The 14,411-nt window shown below is 59.4% G+C and overlaps 7 protein-coding genes across 7 annotated transcripts; 3 read left to right on the top strand and 4 right to left on the bottom strand.

The window, feature by feature from the left end:
• Positions 1-239: 239 nt before the first annotated feature.
• CcaverHIS019_0509360 (uncharacterized protein) lies at positions 240-2,883 on the top strand (the record flags this gene model as incomplete). Its single annotated transcript, XM_060602151.1, has 6 exons — positions 240-298; positions 349-394; positions 595-1,239; positions 1,280-2,301; positions 2,349-2,547; positions 2,593-2,883. The coding sequence occupies 6 exons, from the start codon at positions 240-242 to the stop codon at positions 2,881-2,883; spliced, it is 2,262 nt and encodes a 753-aa protein (XP_060458573.1).
• Positions 2,884-3,175: 292 nt separating this feature from the next.
• On the top strand, positions 3,176-4,352 carry CcaverHIS019_0509350 (uncharacterized protein; the record flags this gene model as incomplete). Its single annotated transcript, XM_060602150.1, has 3 exons — positions 3,176-3,328; positions 3,384-3,561; positions 3,595-4,352. The coding sequence occupies 3 exons, from the start codon at positions 3,176-3,178 to the stop codon at positions 4,350-4,352; spliced, it is 1,089 nt and encodes a 362-aa protein (XP_060458572.1).
• Positions 4,353-4,423: 71 nt separating this feature from the next.
• Positions 4,424-5,283, bottom strand: NAS2 (uncharacterized protein; the record flags this gene model as incomplete). Its single annotated transcript, XM_060602149.1, has 6 exons — positions 4,424-4,534; positions 4,568-4,669; positions 4,701-4,967; positions 4,999-5,064; positions 5,100-5,126; positions 5,158-5,283. 6 exons carry the CDS (start codon positions 5,281-5,283, stop codon positions 4,424-4,426), a joined length of 699 nt encoding a protein of 232 aa, XP_060458571.1.
• Positions 5,284-5,537: 254 nt separating this feature from the next.
• MET22 (uncharacterized protein) lies at positions 5,538-6,829 on the top strand (the record flags this gene model as incomplete). Its single annotated transcript, XM_060602148.1, has 5 exons — positions 5,538-5,614; positions 5,655-5,725; positions 5,776-5,971; positions 6,002-6,266; positions 6,362-6,829. The coding sequence occupies 5 exons, from the start codon at positions 5,538-5,540 to the stop codon at positions 6,827-6,829; spliced, it is 1,077 nt and encodes a 358-aa protein (XP_060458570.1).
• Positions 6,830-6,881: 52 nt separating this feature from the next.
• Positions 6,882-7,914, bottom strand: CcaverHIS019_0509320 (uncharacterized protein; the record flags this gene model as incomplete). The annotated part of the gene is made up of 2 exons (XM_060602147.1): positions 6,882-7,792; positions 7,833-7,914. 2 exons carry the CDS (start codon positions 7,912-7,914, stop codon positions 6,882-6,884), a joined length of 993 nt encoding a protein of 330 aa, XP_060458569.1.
• A 114-nt stretch (positions 7,915-8,028) lies between these two features.
• Positions 8,029-9,809, bottom strand: CcaverHIS019_0509310 (uncharacterized protein; the record flags this gene model as incomplete). The annotated part of the gene is made up of 9 exons (XM_060602146.1): positions 8,029-8,433; positions 8,470-8,566; positions 8,599-8,783; positions 8,825-8,978; positions 9,017-9,168; positions 9,204-9,328; positions 9,463-9,589; positions 9,630-9,740; positions 9,780-9,809. 9 exons carry the CDS (start codon positions 9,807-9,809, stop codon positions 8,029-8,031), a joined length of 1,386 nt encoding a protein of 461 aa, XP_060458568.1.
• Positions 9,810-9,952: 143 nt separating this feature from the next.
• tit1 (uncharacterized protein) lies at positions 9,953-11,726 on the bottom strand (the record flags this gene model as incomplete). The annotated part of the gene is made up of 5 exons (XM_060602144.1): positions 9,953-10,103; positions 10,141-10,648; positions 10,680-10,782; positions 10,814-11,392; positions 11,424-11,726. 5 exons carry the CDS (start codon positions 11,724-11,726, stop codon positions 9,953-9,955), a joined length of 1,644 nt encoding a protein of 547 aa, XP_060458567.1.
• Positions 11,727-14,411: the final 2,685 nt, after the last annotated feature.

Genomic DNA, 14,411 nt, shown 5'->3' with positions numbered 1-14,411 from the left:
GTGGTCGCACACGACCGAGCCACTGCGTATACCCACATATCTGCAAGCTACGGCGATCCTTATCAGCGTCCGTCGTTGATTCACCTCGATTGCCCATCACTGTGGCGTCTCTGTCTCAACTCAACATCACCGATCCGCCTCTGCTGCATCTCAAGCTTGTCTCGTACTACCGGTACATGACCCCGCATTCTGTACACAAAACGCCACAGGATCTGTGACAGCGCTGCAAGCCATCCAACATGTCACCAGTCATTGCCCCTAGCCGCCTCCCAGACCCACTTTCTCAGCAGATGTTGTCGTGAGCATTCTCCACTCAGCACTCTTTTTGTAGCACTAACAACCTCGCAGTTCCCCCTTGGTGTCTCCAGACAAGTTGCGATTCAAGGCCAGCGAAGTGAGTGTGTTTCCCCAACACCGCGCAGTTTTCGGAGTGTGAAGCAAGGTGCTGGGCGCAGCTGTCTTGGCCGAAGGCTCTTGTTCGGCATGTGACCATTGACAACCGGCGTCTATCTCCATCTACGACTGCCGTGTACTACGCCCCTCACCTTCCCTCTGCATTCTGACCCTTTCGCACTCTTCAGAACTCACACCCAGTCTCGACGTTCCCTCCAGTCTTCACCCGACTCGGGCATCCTAGCTCGCAGTTCTCAACCTCATCCCCTCTCACGCCCTCCCATCACGGCCTCCGCCGAGCAGTCCCAGCTCAACACGCCAGTGGACGGCCCTTCGCCGCTCCCCATCGTGTACGCCCCTCCCGCGCAAGTGGCGGCAATGAGACGTGGACTGCATTCCCGGCGATCATCCTTCCCTCCCGGCGTCGGTTCCAGTGTGACGGGCGCAAACTCGTATCCTTGGGTCGTCGGGGGAACGCCTCCTGCCTCGAGGGTCGTGCCCCACCCTCTTGACGCTCTGTCTGGATATGGGAACGAGATCGGGCCCTACACGAACAGCGTCTCGAGCCCCGCGGCGTGGGAGAGCCTTCTCGACTTTGACAACATCGAGACCAGTGTAAAGTCCAACCCTTTCGAGGTGGCATCTACTATCGAAGGCGATCCAATCGCTGCCAGTCCACGAAACAAGTTGTTGACTCCAAAGAAGGGCGTTGGGCTAGAGCGAACCGTATCGAGCTCGGAGGCATGGCGGTTGGCCGTCAACCGAGCAGTCGATGTGGAGGGTGTCGGGCAAGTTGGCGTCGCCCGGATCCTGTCCGAGGTTTGGAAGCGTGGGGGCCCACTCGCCGTGAGTATCAACCACCATGTGCTATGCGGCTAACGGCAAGGTCACCGCACAAGGACTGTGGCCAAGCATTCTAATGTCTCTGTCGTTGGCTTCCAACGGGAGCCCCAACATCAGCGCCAGAACGCCATCGGCGTCAGCTGCGCTGTCGTTACAGGCACTGTACAACGTTGCCGTCCGTCCTCACGAGCCTACCGTGTTCGCAGGGCTGCTATCCAACTACGTTGCATCGACAGCTCCTCTCGCGGTCAATTCGTCCCAGGACGGGCAAGTTTATGGAGCGTGGACCCCGACCAAGGGCATAGGCGAGATGGAGCTCTCGCAGTGGACAACGTTCACTCCCGGAGAGGAGTGGCCATCGCTATCGACGACTTTACCATCTGGCTCAGGTCTCACCCCTAGACGAGAATTCTCGCCCGCCCTTGGTCTCCCGCCCATTGACATATCAGACCCTTTGGAGTCTGGGCCACGTCCGGAATCACGTGGGGTGGGGGACGCGATGACCGGCATCGACGCCATCTTGGCCGAGATGGAGGAAGACGAGAGGCTGCGCGAGACTCAAAGCGGGCCAGCCAGCGACGCGCCCTCACAACCGGATTGGACCAACTCTAACAGCACTGCGCAAGCATCCACACAGGCATCCCCCATCATGGCGACACCAAGTGACAGCGACCCATTCATTGCCTGCCCCATGTCGTCGAGCAACGCCGAGGAGCCCGTCGAGAATCTGATCTCGTCACCGTTCGTGTCAGGTGGGTCCATGATGTCGTCTGCGACCTCGGCCAGCACAAGCATCCCGTCCCTGCCTCTTGAGCCAGCCGATTCTGGCGGAACCGTGGTCGCTGTGAAGACAACGCCCCGTCCTCGCGCGCCGAGTCTGCAATTACCATTGCCCGACGTGCCCTTCATTCCGCCTCCGCCGATGTGCATGTTCTTCTCGCCTGCATTCCGCGATCTCCAGGAGGGCAAGGTGGCTGTGTGGAAGGGCGATCTCACGATCCGAGGGCGTGGAGGAGGACGCTTCAACATCTTGATTATCGGGGAGGCAACCTCAGGCGATCTGTGGTGAGTGATGGCCCCCAGTACAACGATCATGCGCTGACAACCTACAGGAAGTCGCACACGTGGCCGGAAGCGCTCTCATACCCTCCGGGCCCGGCGATGACCGAGAGCTGCACGGCGACGATGATACCCGTGTCGACGTTGGCACGTGAGGGCATGCTCCCCGTGACCATGGGCATGGTACTGTGCAACGACGAGAACATCACCCCGTTTGTGAATATGGTCCAGGGGCTTCATGCCGAGGGCGTTGTGAGTGTTCTCGACCTGTCTCTGTCCGCACACACTGACACTCAGGCGTTCCACCTCCCCATGCCGGACACAAACCTGCCAATCGTCTTCTTGCCAGCAAAGTTCGACTCTTCCGACCCTCTCCAACGCCTCGGCGTAGCATTCATGACCAAGGGCGGCTTGGCGCTCAGTTCTCCAGTAGCGCCAACGAGTCGCAAGTTGTCGGGCGAGGTGGATGCCTACTGGGCACCCGAGCGGAAGCGTCGTAGAAAGAGTACGGTCTCGAACGGTGACTCCAAGCTTGCGACGCGGCGCAACGTGCCGGTGCGGCCAAAGGCGGCCAAGCCGAGGAACTGATGTACTTGCGAGATTCTGGGACGGCTGCGCCAGGGTAGCCTGTAGCCATTGTAGTGTATCTATCTGATTTATGCAGCGATCAAGAAGTGCGACAAGGGAGGGACGGCAAAAGAGGGACGGCAAAAGTGGTTGCAGTGCGGGGAGTGAGGACTGCTGTGCGAGTGCCACACCGGGTATTTCCGCCACGTGGCGATTCCGCTGGTGGATGTCCGAGAACGGCCGCTCCGCTGCCCCTATTCTGAGGTCACTCGAGTTGAGCTTGCACGCCGGCCATTCATTGCTACTCACCACCATGGCGGCCTTCCAGCGTCTCTTCCGGGGATCCATTGGCCCTGCCACCGCCGTCGGGAGCGTCGTGCTCGCGAGCGCCGCGACCGCCGCACACGCCGACGAGGGCCTCGCTGCCGTCTCGGTCCAACCGGGGCGTGCCCCGAACGGTAACAAGGCAAGTCCCACGGTCCCGGAATGCGCCCCTCGGCTTGCACTCCGCTGACAACCAGCTGCCCATTTACGAAAACCCGAACGACGAAGGGACCGTGACGCTCGTGGTGCACCACAACCCACTGTCCGAGCACATTGCGACTGCCCGCGAGGCGACGGCCGAGGCGGTTGGCAGTGTGCGCGGCGTGCTGCAGTCGGGCGTCTCCAGCTGGATCGACTTTGAGCGGGGCGTTGAGCGTGAGTCTCTCCGCTATCTAACCCTAATGACAGGCGAGATCAAGAGCGTTGTGCCCAAGGACGAGAACTTGACACCGGGCATCATCTACGTCCTCGTGGCCGGACTGACGGGTTCGGTTCTCACTCGCACCCGCTCGTTCCCCGTGCGCTTCCTCGCTCCTCCGGTCTTTGCCCTCGCTGCGCTCCCCTACTTCCTCCCGAAGACGGCGCACAACCTCCGCGCCTACATCTCGGACATTGAGGACAAGCAGGCACCCGAGTTTGCAGCCAAGCACGACGCTTTCAACCACAACCTCGAGATGCACTGGCACATGGCCATTGACCGTCTCCGTGGTGTGAGCCACGAGGCCGCTCAGTGGAGCTCCAAGGCCGCCGAGGGTGTCGAGAACGCCACTGGTCTGCGTGTCGGTGACACCCTGCGCCGTGGACAGGCCGCTGCCGCCGCCAAGATTGGCGAGACGCGCGCCGTCATCCGCGACGAGGTTGCTGCGCTCCGTGACGAGGTCGCCAAGCCGGCGCAGCCCGTGGTGTTGCAGAAGGTCGCGACTGTGGTCGAGGAGAAGCCGATTGCTGAGATTGTCGTTGCGGTTCCAGCAGAGGCGGTCGCCGCTCCCGTCGCCGTCGCTGCCGTCGCCACGCCTGCGCCTGCCGCCGTCGTGCCCGAGGCCAAGCCTGTGGAGGCCCAGCCCGTCGAGGCCAAGCCTGTGGAGGCCCAGCCCGTCGAGGCCAAGCCTGTGGAGGCCAAGCCCGTCGAGGCCAAGCCTGCTGACAGCGGCAAGCGCCTCGTCTAAAATAGACCAACATGCATATGGGCATGAACGATGTACAAAGCGACTAGGGGGTAGGCTTGGTTAGGTGGCGGCTACGCGGGGAGAATATGGCAGCCGAGCAGGCCGCGTCCGCTCCACGCGCGCGGCGTGAGGTGCAGCATCTTGCGCTCGTTTCCGCGGAGCACGAGGAGAGTGAGGGTTTGCTGTCGTCAGCGTAGATATACGGAGGAACTTACGCCCTCGGAGCGCTGCACGACAGCGCCGATGGCTTGCATCCCGCCCTCGCTGGCGGCCGTGATACCCGAGAACGAATAGATGATATCGCCAGGTGTGAGGCCCTGGAGTCAGCTTTTTCTGGTGTTGGCGCACAGCATCGGCGGCGGGACTGGATGGCGCGACAGAGTTGACACGCGCAACAGGGCGGTCGGGCCAGGTCTCGGGGACGTCGCGGTGTCCGTTGGCTGAGGCTGGTAGGCGGGACTGGGACTGGGACTGGGACTGGGACTGGGGCTGTGGTTGAGGAACGGAAGGATCGACTTGGAACGCCGACTCGAGGGCGGTCGCAAGGCGGCGGATCACCTCGTCCCGGTCATTATAGAGGCGCACGAGGGCCGCGCGAGCGTGCCGGATGGCGTACTGCCTCAGCTCTTGCTTGAAAAGTACGCACCACATCAATATCTCCGCGCGGATATCCCTCGGGATCGACGAGCGCCGTCTCCATCGACGCGCCGTGCTGTCTCAGCCTCTGCCATTCATTTATGGGCCTACCGATGCCAAAACGTCCTTGAACGTATCCTTTCGTCAGCTCAACAATAGGGCAGCGCACAATCTCCTTCTCAATCTCCTCCTTACGCTGCATCAATGCGCGCGCATACTCCCTCGGCTCGCCGGGATAGGCCTCGGGATGCGGGAGCGGCAGCTGTATCTCTGTTGGTGGGGTTGGGAGAGCCATTTCTGCTTTTTGCGCGAGCAAGGGCGGAATGGGAATGGGATGGTTGAGGTCGAAAGATGACGTGCCGCCGGCAAACCATTCCCGATTTCAGTTATAGACTGTACCCATTCCAAGTTGTGCTACATCAACAAAACGCCACATTTCGACGACTCTCAACGTTTATGCTCTCTCAAAGAATCACACGCCTAGCCTCCCTCGTCCGTCCCCTCGTCCATTCTCACCAGAACCTTTGCATCCATTCTCGCGCCATCACCATGTCGTCCCTACCATTCACCAAGCTCGCGGCCGAGGCTGAGCTGGCCATCCTCTCTGTCCTCCGCGGATGCTACTTGTACGTGCCCCAATGTCCAAGTCAAGTCATCTGATACCAGGACAAAGAACGTTCAAGACACTCTCGTGTCCAAGGACACGGTTATCAAGAAGGACAAGTCGCCTGTCACTGGTGCGTTCAAGTTGAGGGGGTGGTGGGGGAAGGAGGTGGGCTAATCCCAGTCGCCGACCTGTCGGCACAGGCCCTCATCAGCCTGCACCTCCTCGACCATTTCCCTGCCGACAAGATTATCGGGGAGGAGGACACGTCCGAGTTGCGCGCGAACGCTCCTCTGCGCAACAAAGTTGTCGGTCTCGTTAATGGCGGGTTCACCCGCGAGGCGGGGTGGGGGGAGGGCAAGACTTTCTCCGAGGACGAGTACGTCTAATTAGGGTGAGCTGACGAAAGGATCCTCGCGGCTGTCGATGCTGGGTCTGCGACTGGTGGACCAAAGGGCCGGTTCTGGACGATCGACCCCGTCGACGGTACGAGCGGGTTTATCCGCCACCAGCAGTTTGCTGTTTGTCTCGCCTTGATTGTTGATGGGGCCGTCGAGCTCGGCGTTATCGGGTGCCCTAATCTTGGTCCGGAGCCGGCTGCCATTGGCGAGGAGGTCGTGCCGAACGGCAAGGGTGTTTTGATGGTCGCTGTGCGCGGTGAGGGCTCTTGGTCTGTAAGTCTTAGCTTGTCCTTGGCTATCTGTCTGGACTCGTCTATTCCAATCCCACTGCTGCACCTCGCTTCACCTCGACTTGTCGCTAATCCCAGCGCCCCCTCGACAAGGCAGAGTACACCAAGCTCAAGCTTCCCGCCACGCCGCCCGAGTCCAACCCCCTGACTTTCCTCGAGTCCGTCGAGGCCGGCCACTCTGCCCACGGGATCCAGCAGCGTATTGGCCAGTTGCTGGGTGTTCAGCGTCCCAGTCTCCGCATGGACAGCCAGGCAAAGTATGCGTGTCTGGCCCGCGGCGAGGGTGGCGTATACCTCCGCATCCCGACCAAGTACTCTGGCGGCAAGGAGTATCGCGAGAAGATCTGGGACCATGCCTCGGGCGCGCTCCTCATCGAAGAGTCGGGTGGCGTGTGTACCGACATGTGGGGCCGGCCTCTCGACTTTAGCCAGGGCCGCACGCTCTCTGACAACGAGGGTATCGTGGCGGCTGGCAAGGACATGCACGCACGCGCGGTCGAGGCCGTCAAGCAGGCTGTTGAGGAGGCACTCAAGGCCAAGGTGTAAATAGATATACAGTAGATGCATGGTATACGAGTGAAGAATGAGAGATCAGCTATCAGCTAGCGTTGAAAGGCACCAGACCGTGCTCGTAGATGCCGAATGCGAAGTGCGCACCAGTTGGCGTCCCAACAGTCCCTGCGCCCCCTGGGACGCGCACGACGCCACGGTATGTCCGCACATCCTGGTTCCGGCGCTCGCGCAGTGCCTCAGCCAACGTGCTCTCAGCGGGGAGTTGGAGAGAACGTGCGGGGCCTAGCAACGTGATGTGGACGTTGAGCGGCCACTTCCCACCCCCGTCAAAGGGGGCGGGATACGGCGCAGGTAGGTGAGGCTTGAACAGTCCCCCAGCCGGCCGAAGACCTTGGACAGTGACGACGACGACGGTTCCCAGCTGTGCGCGGAGGGCGGTGAGCGCGTCCCATACGTCGCGCATGCCGGCGTCGCGGGTGGTCTTGGTCTCGTCTGCCCATCGTTCGGGCCAGAACCCATTGCCCAGCCCATCAACGACAATGAGGGCCGGGGCGTCTCCTCTGAGAGCGAGGAGTCGATGGAGGGCGATGGCCCAGTGTGCCGCGCGCGGACGTGGTCGTAACACGGTCAGCCGGGCTAGAGCGGCGTTTACTGCGCCTTCGACTTGTTGGGCGGTCGGCGAATGGGAGGCTGCAGCGCAGCAGCGCTCGATGTGCGCTCGCATGCTGTCTACGAGTCGGAGGGGCGGGCTCGAAGGCGGTGAGAGGAGGGAGGCGGGCATTCCCCGTCCGCCCAAGGGGACCGTAGTCTGCGGGAGGACTGGGGGGAGAAGGGCTGTCATGAGGAGAAAGGTCGATAGTGTTGATTTGCCGGAACCGCTGGGACCGATCAGCTCAACTAGATCACCCCGTTGGAGAGAGGAACCGCCTGCGTGTGGGCGGGCCGAGAGAAGGAGCGCATCGAGCTCGGGAAGAAAGGTTGGACCGGGAGGTGCGGCTGCTGTCAGCTGTCATGTCAAGCCGGGAGCTGGGCTCACTCGTGTACGCGACGCCCATCGCCAGCTCGGCGGCTGTACCTGTTCCAATCTCGGCGAGGAGGCTGTCAGTCGTACTGGTCATTGCATGGTTTTTGATGGATGAGAGGGACTAAGGAAAAAAGAGGTGCGGAAATGAAGGCAGTCGCATCAACAATCCGTCAGCTGTGGTTGACGTCATCTATGCATACATGTGTCGTTACAAAAGCGCCGCCTTGACCACCTCATCGCTCTTCTTGCCCCGCGCCCGCACCAGGCCCATCATCCGCGCCTCCTCGACAAAGCGTATGAAGCGCGCATGTGCGCGCGCATCCTCGTCCTCACCCAGCTCCGGCTCTTGGTCCTCCTCCCCTCGCCGCCGCTTGCCCTTCGACGGTGTTGTTGGATCTGGCATGTTCTCGGCCCGCTTCTCCGAAAGTAGCATCATGCGGAAGCCCTCGAGCCAGTCCCACAGGTTGACCGTCTTACCTGCCGACTCCCAGAGCGAGTGCAGCATCTCCGTCTCCTTGAGCGCGTCTCGATTGTCGTGGTCCGCTGGTGAAAGGAACGTGTCCTGGTTCGCGAGGGCTTGCAAGAGGGCCAATCGCGGCGCCGGGTTTTGTGTCTGTCGTCAGCTTCATGCGAAATCTCAGCGGCTCACGTAGGAGAGATCGGGCGAAACGCCCAGCGTGAGGAGCTCATCGGCCGCGGAGGCATCCTCTGACATGGCATCACGCAAGGCTTGCAGAGCCGCAGGCCTGAGGTCAGCGCTGCCCGCGTAGGTACTCACTGGTCCTCCTCGCTCACGTCCGGAAGCGCCGCGAGCGCAGAGTTGTGGCTGTGCCGCAGCAACAGCCAGCGGAGGGACTTGAGGGTAGCTGCTGCACCACCGCCCAACCGATCATCCTCAGCCCGCACCTCCCGCGCAAGCTCTTCGGACAAGGTAATCGGTGCTGCTGAGCGGTCGAGCGCCGTCTGTTGTCAGCTCAAGGGATGATGACGACGAGTGGACGTACCTGGAGAACGGCGTTGACAGCACCGCTCGGTCGACGTGTGCTCCGGAGCACGCTCAGGTCAATCTCGCTGGGCTCGAGAGGAACCCATACGGCGAGGAAGGTCGTAACGCTGGGCACGGACAAGAGGAGGCGAATCGAAACGTCGTCGTGCAGCCTGCTGTCAGTTATCTAGTCATCGGTAGCTGTACCTACCCGACGATGTACACCAACTCGGCGAGCACTGTGGTCGGCACCAGCTGCGCTTGCTCGATGTGAACCAATAGCGCTGGGCGGTCGCGAAGCTTGCCCCACCAGCGCGCGACCTCGTCGAGCGGGGTGCGGCCCGCCTTCTTCGCATCTAGTGCCTGCAGTTAGCTCGATTTGGGCAATATGAGCTCACTGCCTCGCCGAGGAATCCAACTGCGAGGGCGCGCATCGCTGCCCCAATGTCGCAGAGGTCGCGGCCGCTGAGCGTCGTAGCGCGCGTCAGGTTGGGAAGCTGGCGCGGGGCCTCGGGCGATATCCCTGTGGTCAGGTCCTTGAGGAGTAACGCCTATCTGAGAAGACGGAGTTGGAAGAGGATGAGAAGACGAGGCAAAGACGAGGCAAAGACGAGGCAAAGACGAGGCAAAGACGAGGCAAAGACGAAGGTTACTCACCCTGTAGCAGCGCCACGGGCACCCGCCTAATCTTAAAAGCCTGGTGGAGGCAAGGTGGGGCAGCACAGCGGTCCAACCAGTCGCGGATGGCGTCCAGCTGCTCCTCGGCGCGGTCGTCTTCATAGTCCTGTAGTTAGAAGGCTATACATTACGGACGGTAGCCTAACCTTGTGCGCTTGGGCGTATGCGGCGCTCGCGCTGCCATAGACAGAGTCGAGAGGCCGGCTGGGCCGGCTGGAGGGGCCAGCATCGCCCTTGAAGGGAATAACGAAGACGCCCTGTTGTCAGTTATTCTGGTGAGATGCACACCAACTCACCTTGTTCAGCGAGTGAAAGTCGTCGTCCATGGTGGAATGGAGAAAGTAAGTGGTGAGATTGTTGACATTTGAGTGTCCAGCTTGTGCGAGCAGTCCCTGAAAGGTGGAGGCTGTCCACCTACCTCTCTACTGTTTAGGTCAAATCTACTTTGCAGAAGTGTAATGCATACAATCTACGTGTTCTCAGATGCCGTTGCCATGCTCTCCTTATCCTTATCCTTCTCCGCTGCTCGCTCATCCTCCAGAGCCGCCTTCCGAGCGAGACCCTTTGCCTTCTGCACCTGTGCAAACTCTTCACGACTCAACCCGCCGTACTTGGTGGTACTGCTGTCAGCCCATCCTACACCATCTCACCGCTTACCGTCTATGTATCTTGGATTTGAGATGGTCGTCCCAATCGTCTCCGCGCACGGAAAACGGCTTGCCCGGTGTGGAGCACGTGTCGCATATCCGGCGGGCATTCAGAATCTGTCGGCTAGGCGTCAGCTCAATCTCAGAGGCGACATACTCGGCCGTGTCGGCCACACCCGCGGGTTCCTGCGCGAGGATTTTGAGCAGTGTGTGGGCGTCAGGATGTCCGACTTTCTGGGCGTCTGGCAACTCGTTCCCATTCCCCTGCAGGAAGGCCGCCAGCACCTCCACCGCGAGCGGTTCACCCGCCGCACCACCGGGCACGACGTAGACGTGCACGTCGCCGCCACGCGAGCGGGCATCATGCACCGCCGGGAGGAGTTGTTTCGTGATCCACCGGATCTGGGACTTGGCGTATCGGTGCGTGCTGAGTTTCATCAACGTGAGCATGCGCTGGAACTCGGGGTTCTCAAATGGGCTTTCCTGGGGAAGCGGCAGTTCGGCAAACTCCTTATACCCTGCCGTCAGCTCACTCATTTATGGTCTTACCGATCGCCTGGAAAATACCCTCGAAGAGGTCGGTCGCTTCCTCAGACCCGTAGACACGCCGCGCAATCTCGCGCAGCTCGGCGATCTCGTCCAGCAGCCCACCCTGTCGTCAGCCCGCCCATGCAGGGGCTCACTTTGACCATCTTGTCCACTCGCTGGTCGAGACGATCGCGCAAGCTGTCGAGTGGCTCATACACCCAGAAGATGAGCGTTCGGAAGCGCGCGGTTCGCCCAGCCCTCTCTTCGGAGGACTTGTCCACCTCACCACCGCCCCGCTCCCACCACCGCTCGATGCTGCGCCGCACCTTGCGCCCATCTCGCCAGTGCCAACGCACAGAGTCATTCGGGTCTACCGCTTCCAGTAGCCGCCACATGCTGAGCAGCTCGTGATCGGTACCCGCGACAGGACGCGAAGTGAGCCGTGTCGAGCCTGGGCCGCACTCTTCATCCTCAGCTGACCCGTCTACTGGGGGATAGACTGCGTCGTTGAGCCAGAATGTCTCCAGAAGCCGGCGGAGGTGCGGATTCATATCTTCTGGAACTGACGGCATGGCCCTCGGTGGCGTCCAACGAATCGCGAGAGAGTCGTTCTCCTTGCCCTTCTCGCGATTGCGGTCCAAGCTCAGGTCGTCGGGAGGGAAGAGGAAATGTTGGATAAAGTAGTGCGTCCCTCCGCAGATGACGGGGAGGGTCGATTCAGGCATTCGCTCCAGCTGTGGTTAGTACTGCCTTGTGTAGGCTCACCTCCTGATCCGCCTCGCTGCACCACTTGCCCACCTCCCAGCTGTGCTCTTGGCCGGGCTGGACGACATCCAGGCCCCAGTGCTCGACGCCGCCCTGTTCCTCCACCGTGACCTTGTTTGTGATCAAGTCCATCCCCTTGTAGAGCTGCATCGAGTCGGCTGAGAGCACTTTACCGCTGCGTGCGGGTTCGAGAGAGGAGAGACTTTTGCAAAGTGTCACAGCCAGGTTTGATTTACCAACGCCCGTGGTGCCGATGACGGCGACGACTTGCCGCTGCGTAGACGGCCCTGCGTTTGATGACATGACGGATGTGATACGTCGTATCAGCGATCGCAGCATGCGCCTAGACCTGACACTTTGGATGAGGAGAGATTGTTGTTGTTGCACAAAGTTGGCCACCCAAGATGTAGAAATTCCTGACATGATTCAGGCTTGGACGTAATCAGCTTCCGCTCCGGATTATCTTGATTGAAAACTGGGCCACAAGAGGCAACCAGTTGTTGCAAAACGACATACAAGTCTCCAGGCATTGGCAGGGAGTTGTGCAATTCGTCCATTACATACAGGTCGGCAACTCGGGTCCGCGCTGCAGGTGCGACGTAATGTCTGGCCTGTCTCCGCCTGCTCTCCAAACGCCCAAGCGCCCAAACGCCCGACTGCGGCGAACAGATTAACCGAAATTGCTTCTGACCCAGTTAGCACAGCTCGTCTGATCGGGCCCCTCAGCAACTTGGCTCAGCAGATTAGCAGTACGTCACGGATTGCACGGATAAGCGACATTGCTTGGATGATTACGCCCGGTCGAGGGGCCGAGGGGAGGAACCGCAGATCATTGATCAATTCATCAATCCACAAAGCCAGTCTCGACGAGGTCAAGCGGCCGCCAACACAGCTTGCCCCTCGAGCCGTCTTGTGCGTTTTGAACGACATCCCGGGGGCCAGGGGATGACGACGTGATGGACGCGACAAATTGTAATGGATGACTGGTTCCTGGAGCTGGAGCTGGAGCCAGAGCTGGAGCCGGTGCCGGTATGCGTTGGTTTCGATTCCCACTGCCCTGTCGCTTGTTGGATACATGACCGATTTAGCAATCCAACAATTAATATCCAAGTAACCAGGGAAGGGTTGTCTGGACCATGAGTTGGGGTGACTGGATTCACACGACTCGATTAGTTGGTTAAAACGAGGTGCAAGGAAACGCAAGAGAAGAGTGACGTCAAGGCACCCAAAGTGAAACGTGATGGGTTGCTGTGCGGCTAGTCCGAGGTCTAAAGTTGCCAGAGGGCAGAGGGCAGAGGGCAGATGGGTCTGATGGACAGTATGGATGGCCTGCTACGGGTCAGCCTTGTTTCGGATTGCCACACTGAGCATGGTCAAACTCTGTTAGGACGCGTACCCAAACTTTGTACGCGTGACGCGTGAAGCGGCCATGCGGGTACAACTGTACGCCCTGTAAAACACTCCAATCCAAGCCAAGAGCTGTGGATTAATATCACCGAATGTAGATCGCTGTAGAGCTGCAGATTAGAGCAGTGATCTGATTGGTGCCATCAGCCACAGATGGTGGTAGTGAGCAGCAACAAAGTTGACTGGCGTGTGTGCCGGCAGCCTGCGGTCTCATCTCAAAGGTTTCAAGATGGGCACAATGACCGATGCAATGTGTTCGGAATGGCTGACACGTCAATGACGGGGTGCCAGGACCGAGCGTATCAGCGAGGCTCCAAGGCTTTCTTTCTATATTGTACAGTCAACCAGGTTGATCATGCCAAGCGACTCTGCAATCCATTTGGATGGTTCCAAGGTACCAAGGTGATGGCAAAAAATGATGAGAGGACCATAATGAAGCAAAGTAAAGGAAAGGTAGGGATTGAATATTAAGAGATCAAAGGGAAACATTGTAGTCATCAGGGCTTGCTGATCCATTTGGGTCACCTTGCTTCTACCGTCTCTACCCTGTTATGACCCTTAGTCAAGTTGGACGACGGTTACAGAGGGCTATAGGGTGTGTTAACATGTGGGCGTGTGGGCGTACATGGGGGCGTGAGACACAAACTGACCTATTACCTTTACTACTGGCCTACTGAGCCAACCTTTCAAACTGCGTGACTGGCGTTTGTGTCTCCCTCCCCCTTCCCCTTGCCCCTTCCCTCCCTATTTTGGCCGCCTTTGCTGTACTGTACTATACAATCCTATTAGCCCTACAACGCCAACTGCCCTCAATCCGTTAGGTAGACTTGACTTGACAAAGTCACCCAGTTGTACCCAGTCAGCAATCAGGTCCGCAGGTCGCACGGTTCAAAGTACAAGTAGAGTCTTGGAACGATCGGCATCACAACGCCGTACGTCGTACCCGCGCTCAACTCCGTACCGCACTTGGAGTTGGGTTTGTAACAAGCCCGGTCGGCACCCCATGTCCCCAGCCCTTCAGCCATCACATCACACACCAGCTATCATACACTCGTCTTTTACAACTCCACAACAATATTCCCCACTTCTTCTACTTCTTCACACTCTCGTCTTAACACCTTACCATACATACGATACGCATAATTCAAGCCATCAACCCATCGTTTGGCGCTCCAACTAGGAAATTCAACTCATCAGTCGTTCATCACTCCACGTACACAACTGCCTCCAACAGTGTCCATTCATCGCTCTTACTTGGCATCATTCGTCGGTCAACCCCTCTTCATTGCCAACACGTTCCTTTTCAACTGCCGCACCAACACTTGCAACTCGGTACTTTTGCACCTCGCCTCGCCTCGCCCGCAAGTCCACGTCGCCCAGTCCAACCATAATCGGCCCCCGTGCGCGAGCACCTTGCCTTCCTTTTGACGCTTCTCATTCTCATCTTTGACCTTTCGTCACTCCATTACGCTTGTCCATTCCCCCGTCAAACTCTTTTTCTCTCTGGTCCGCCAACCCCATCGCACACTCCCCCGACGTTGTCAAGAGGCCAGTGCGGTATCAACTCTGCTGTTTGCACGT

Source organism: Cutaneotrichosporon cavernicola, assembly GCF_030864355.1.
Source record: "Cutaneotrichosporon cavernicola HIS019 DNA, chromosome: 5".
Taxonomy (NCBI): Eukaryota; Fungi; Basidiomycota; class Tremellomycetes; order Trichosporonales; family Trichosporonaceae; genus Cutaneotrichosporon; species Cutaneotrichosporon cavernicola.
This window is presented reverse-complemented; position numbering and strand designations above follow the sequence as displayed.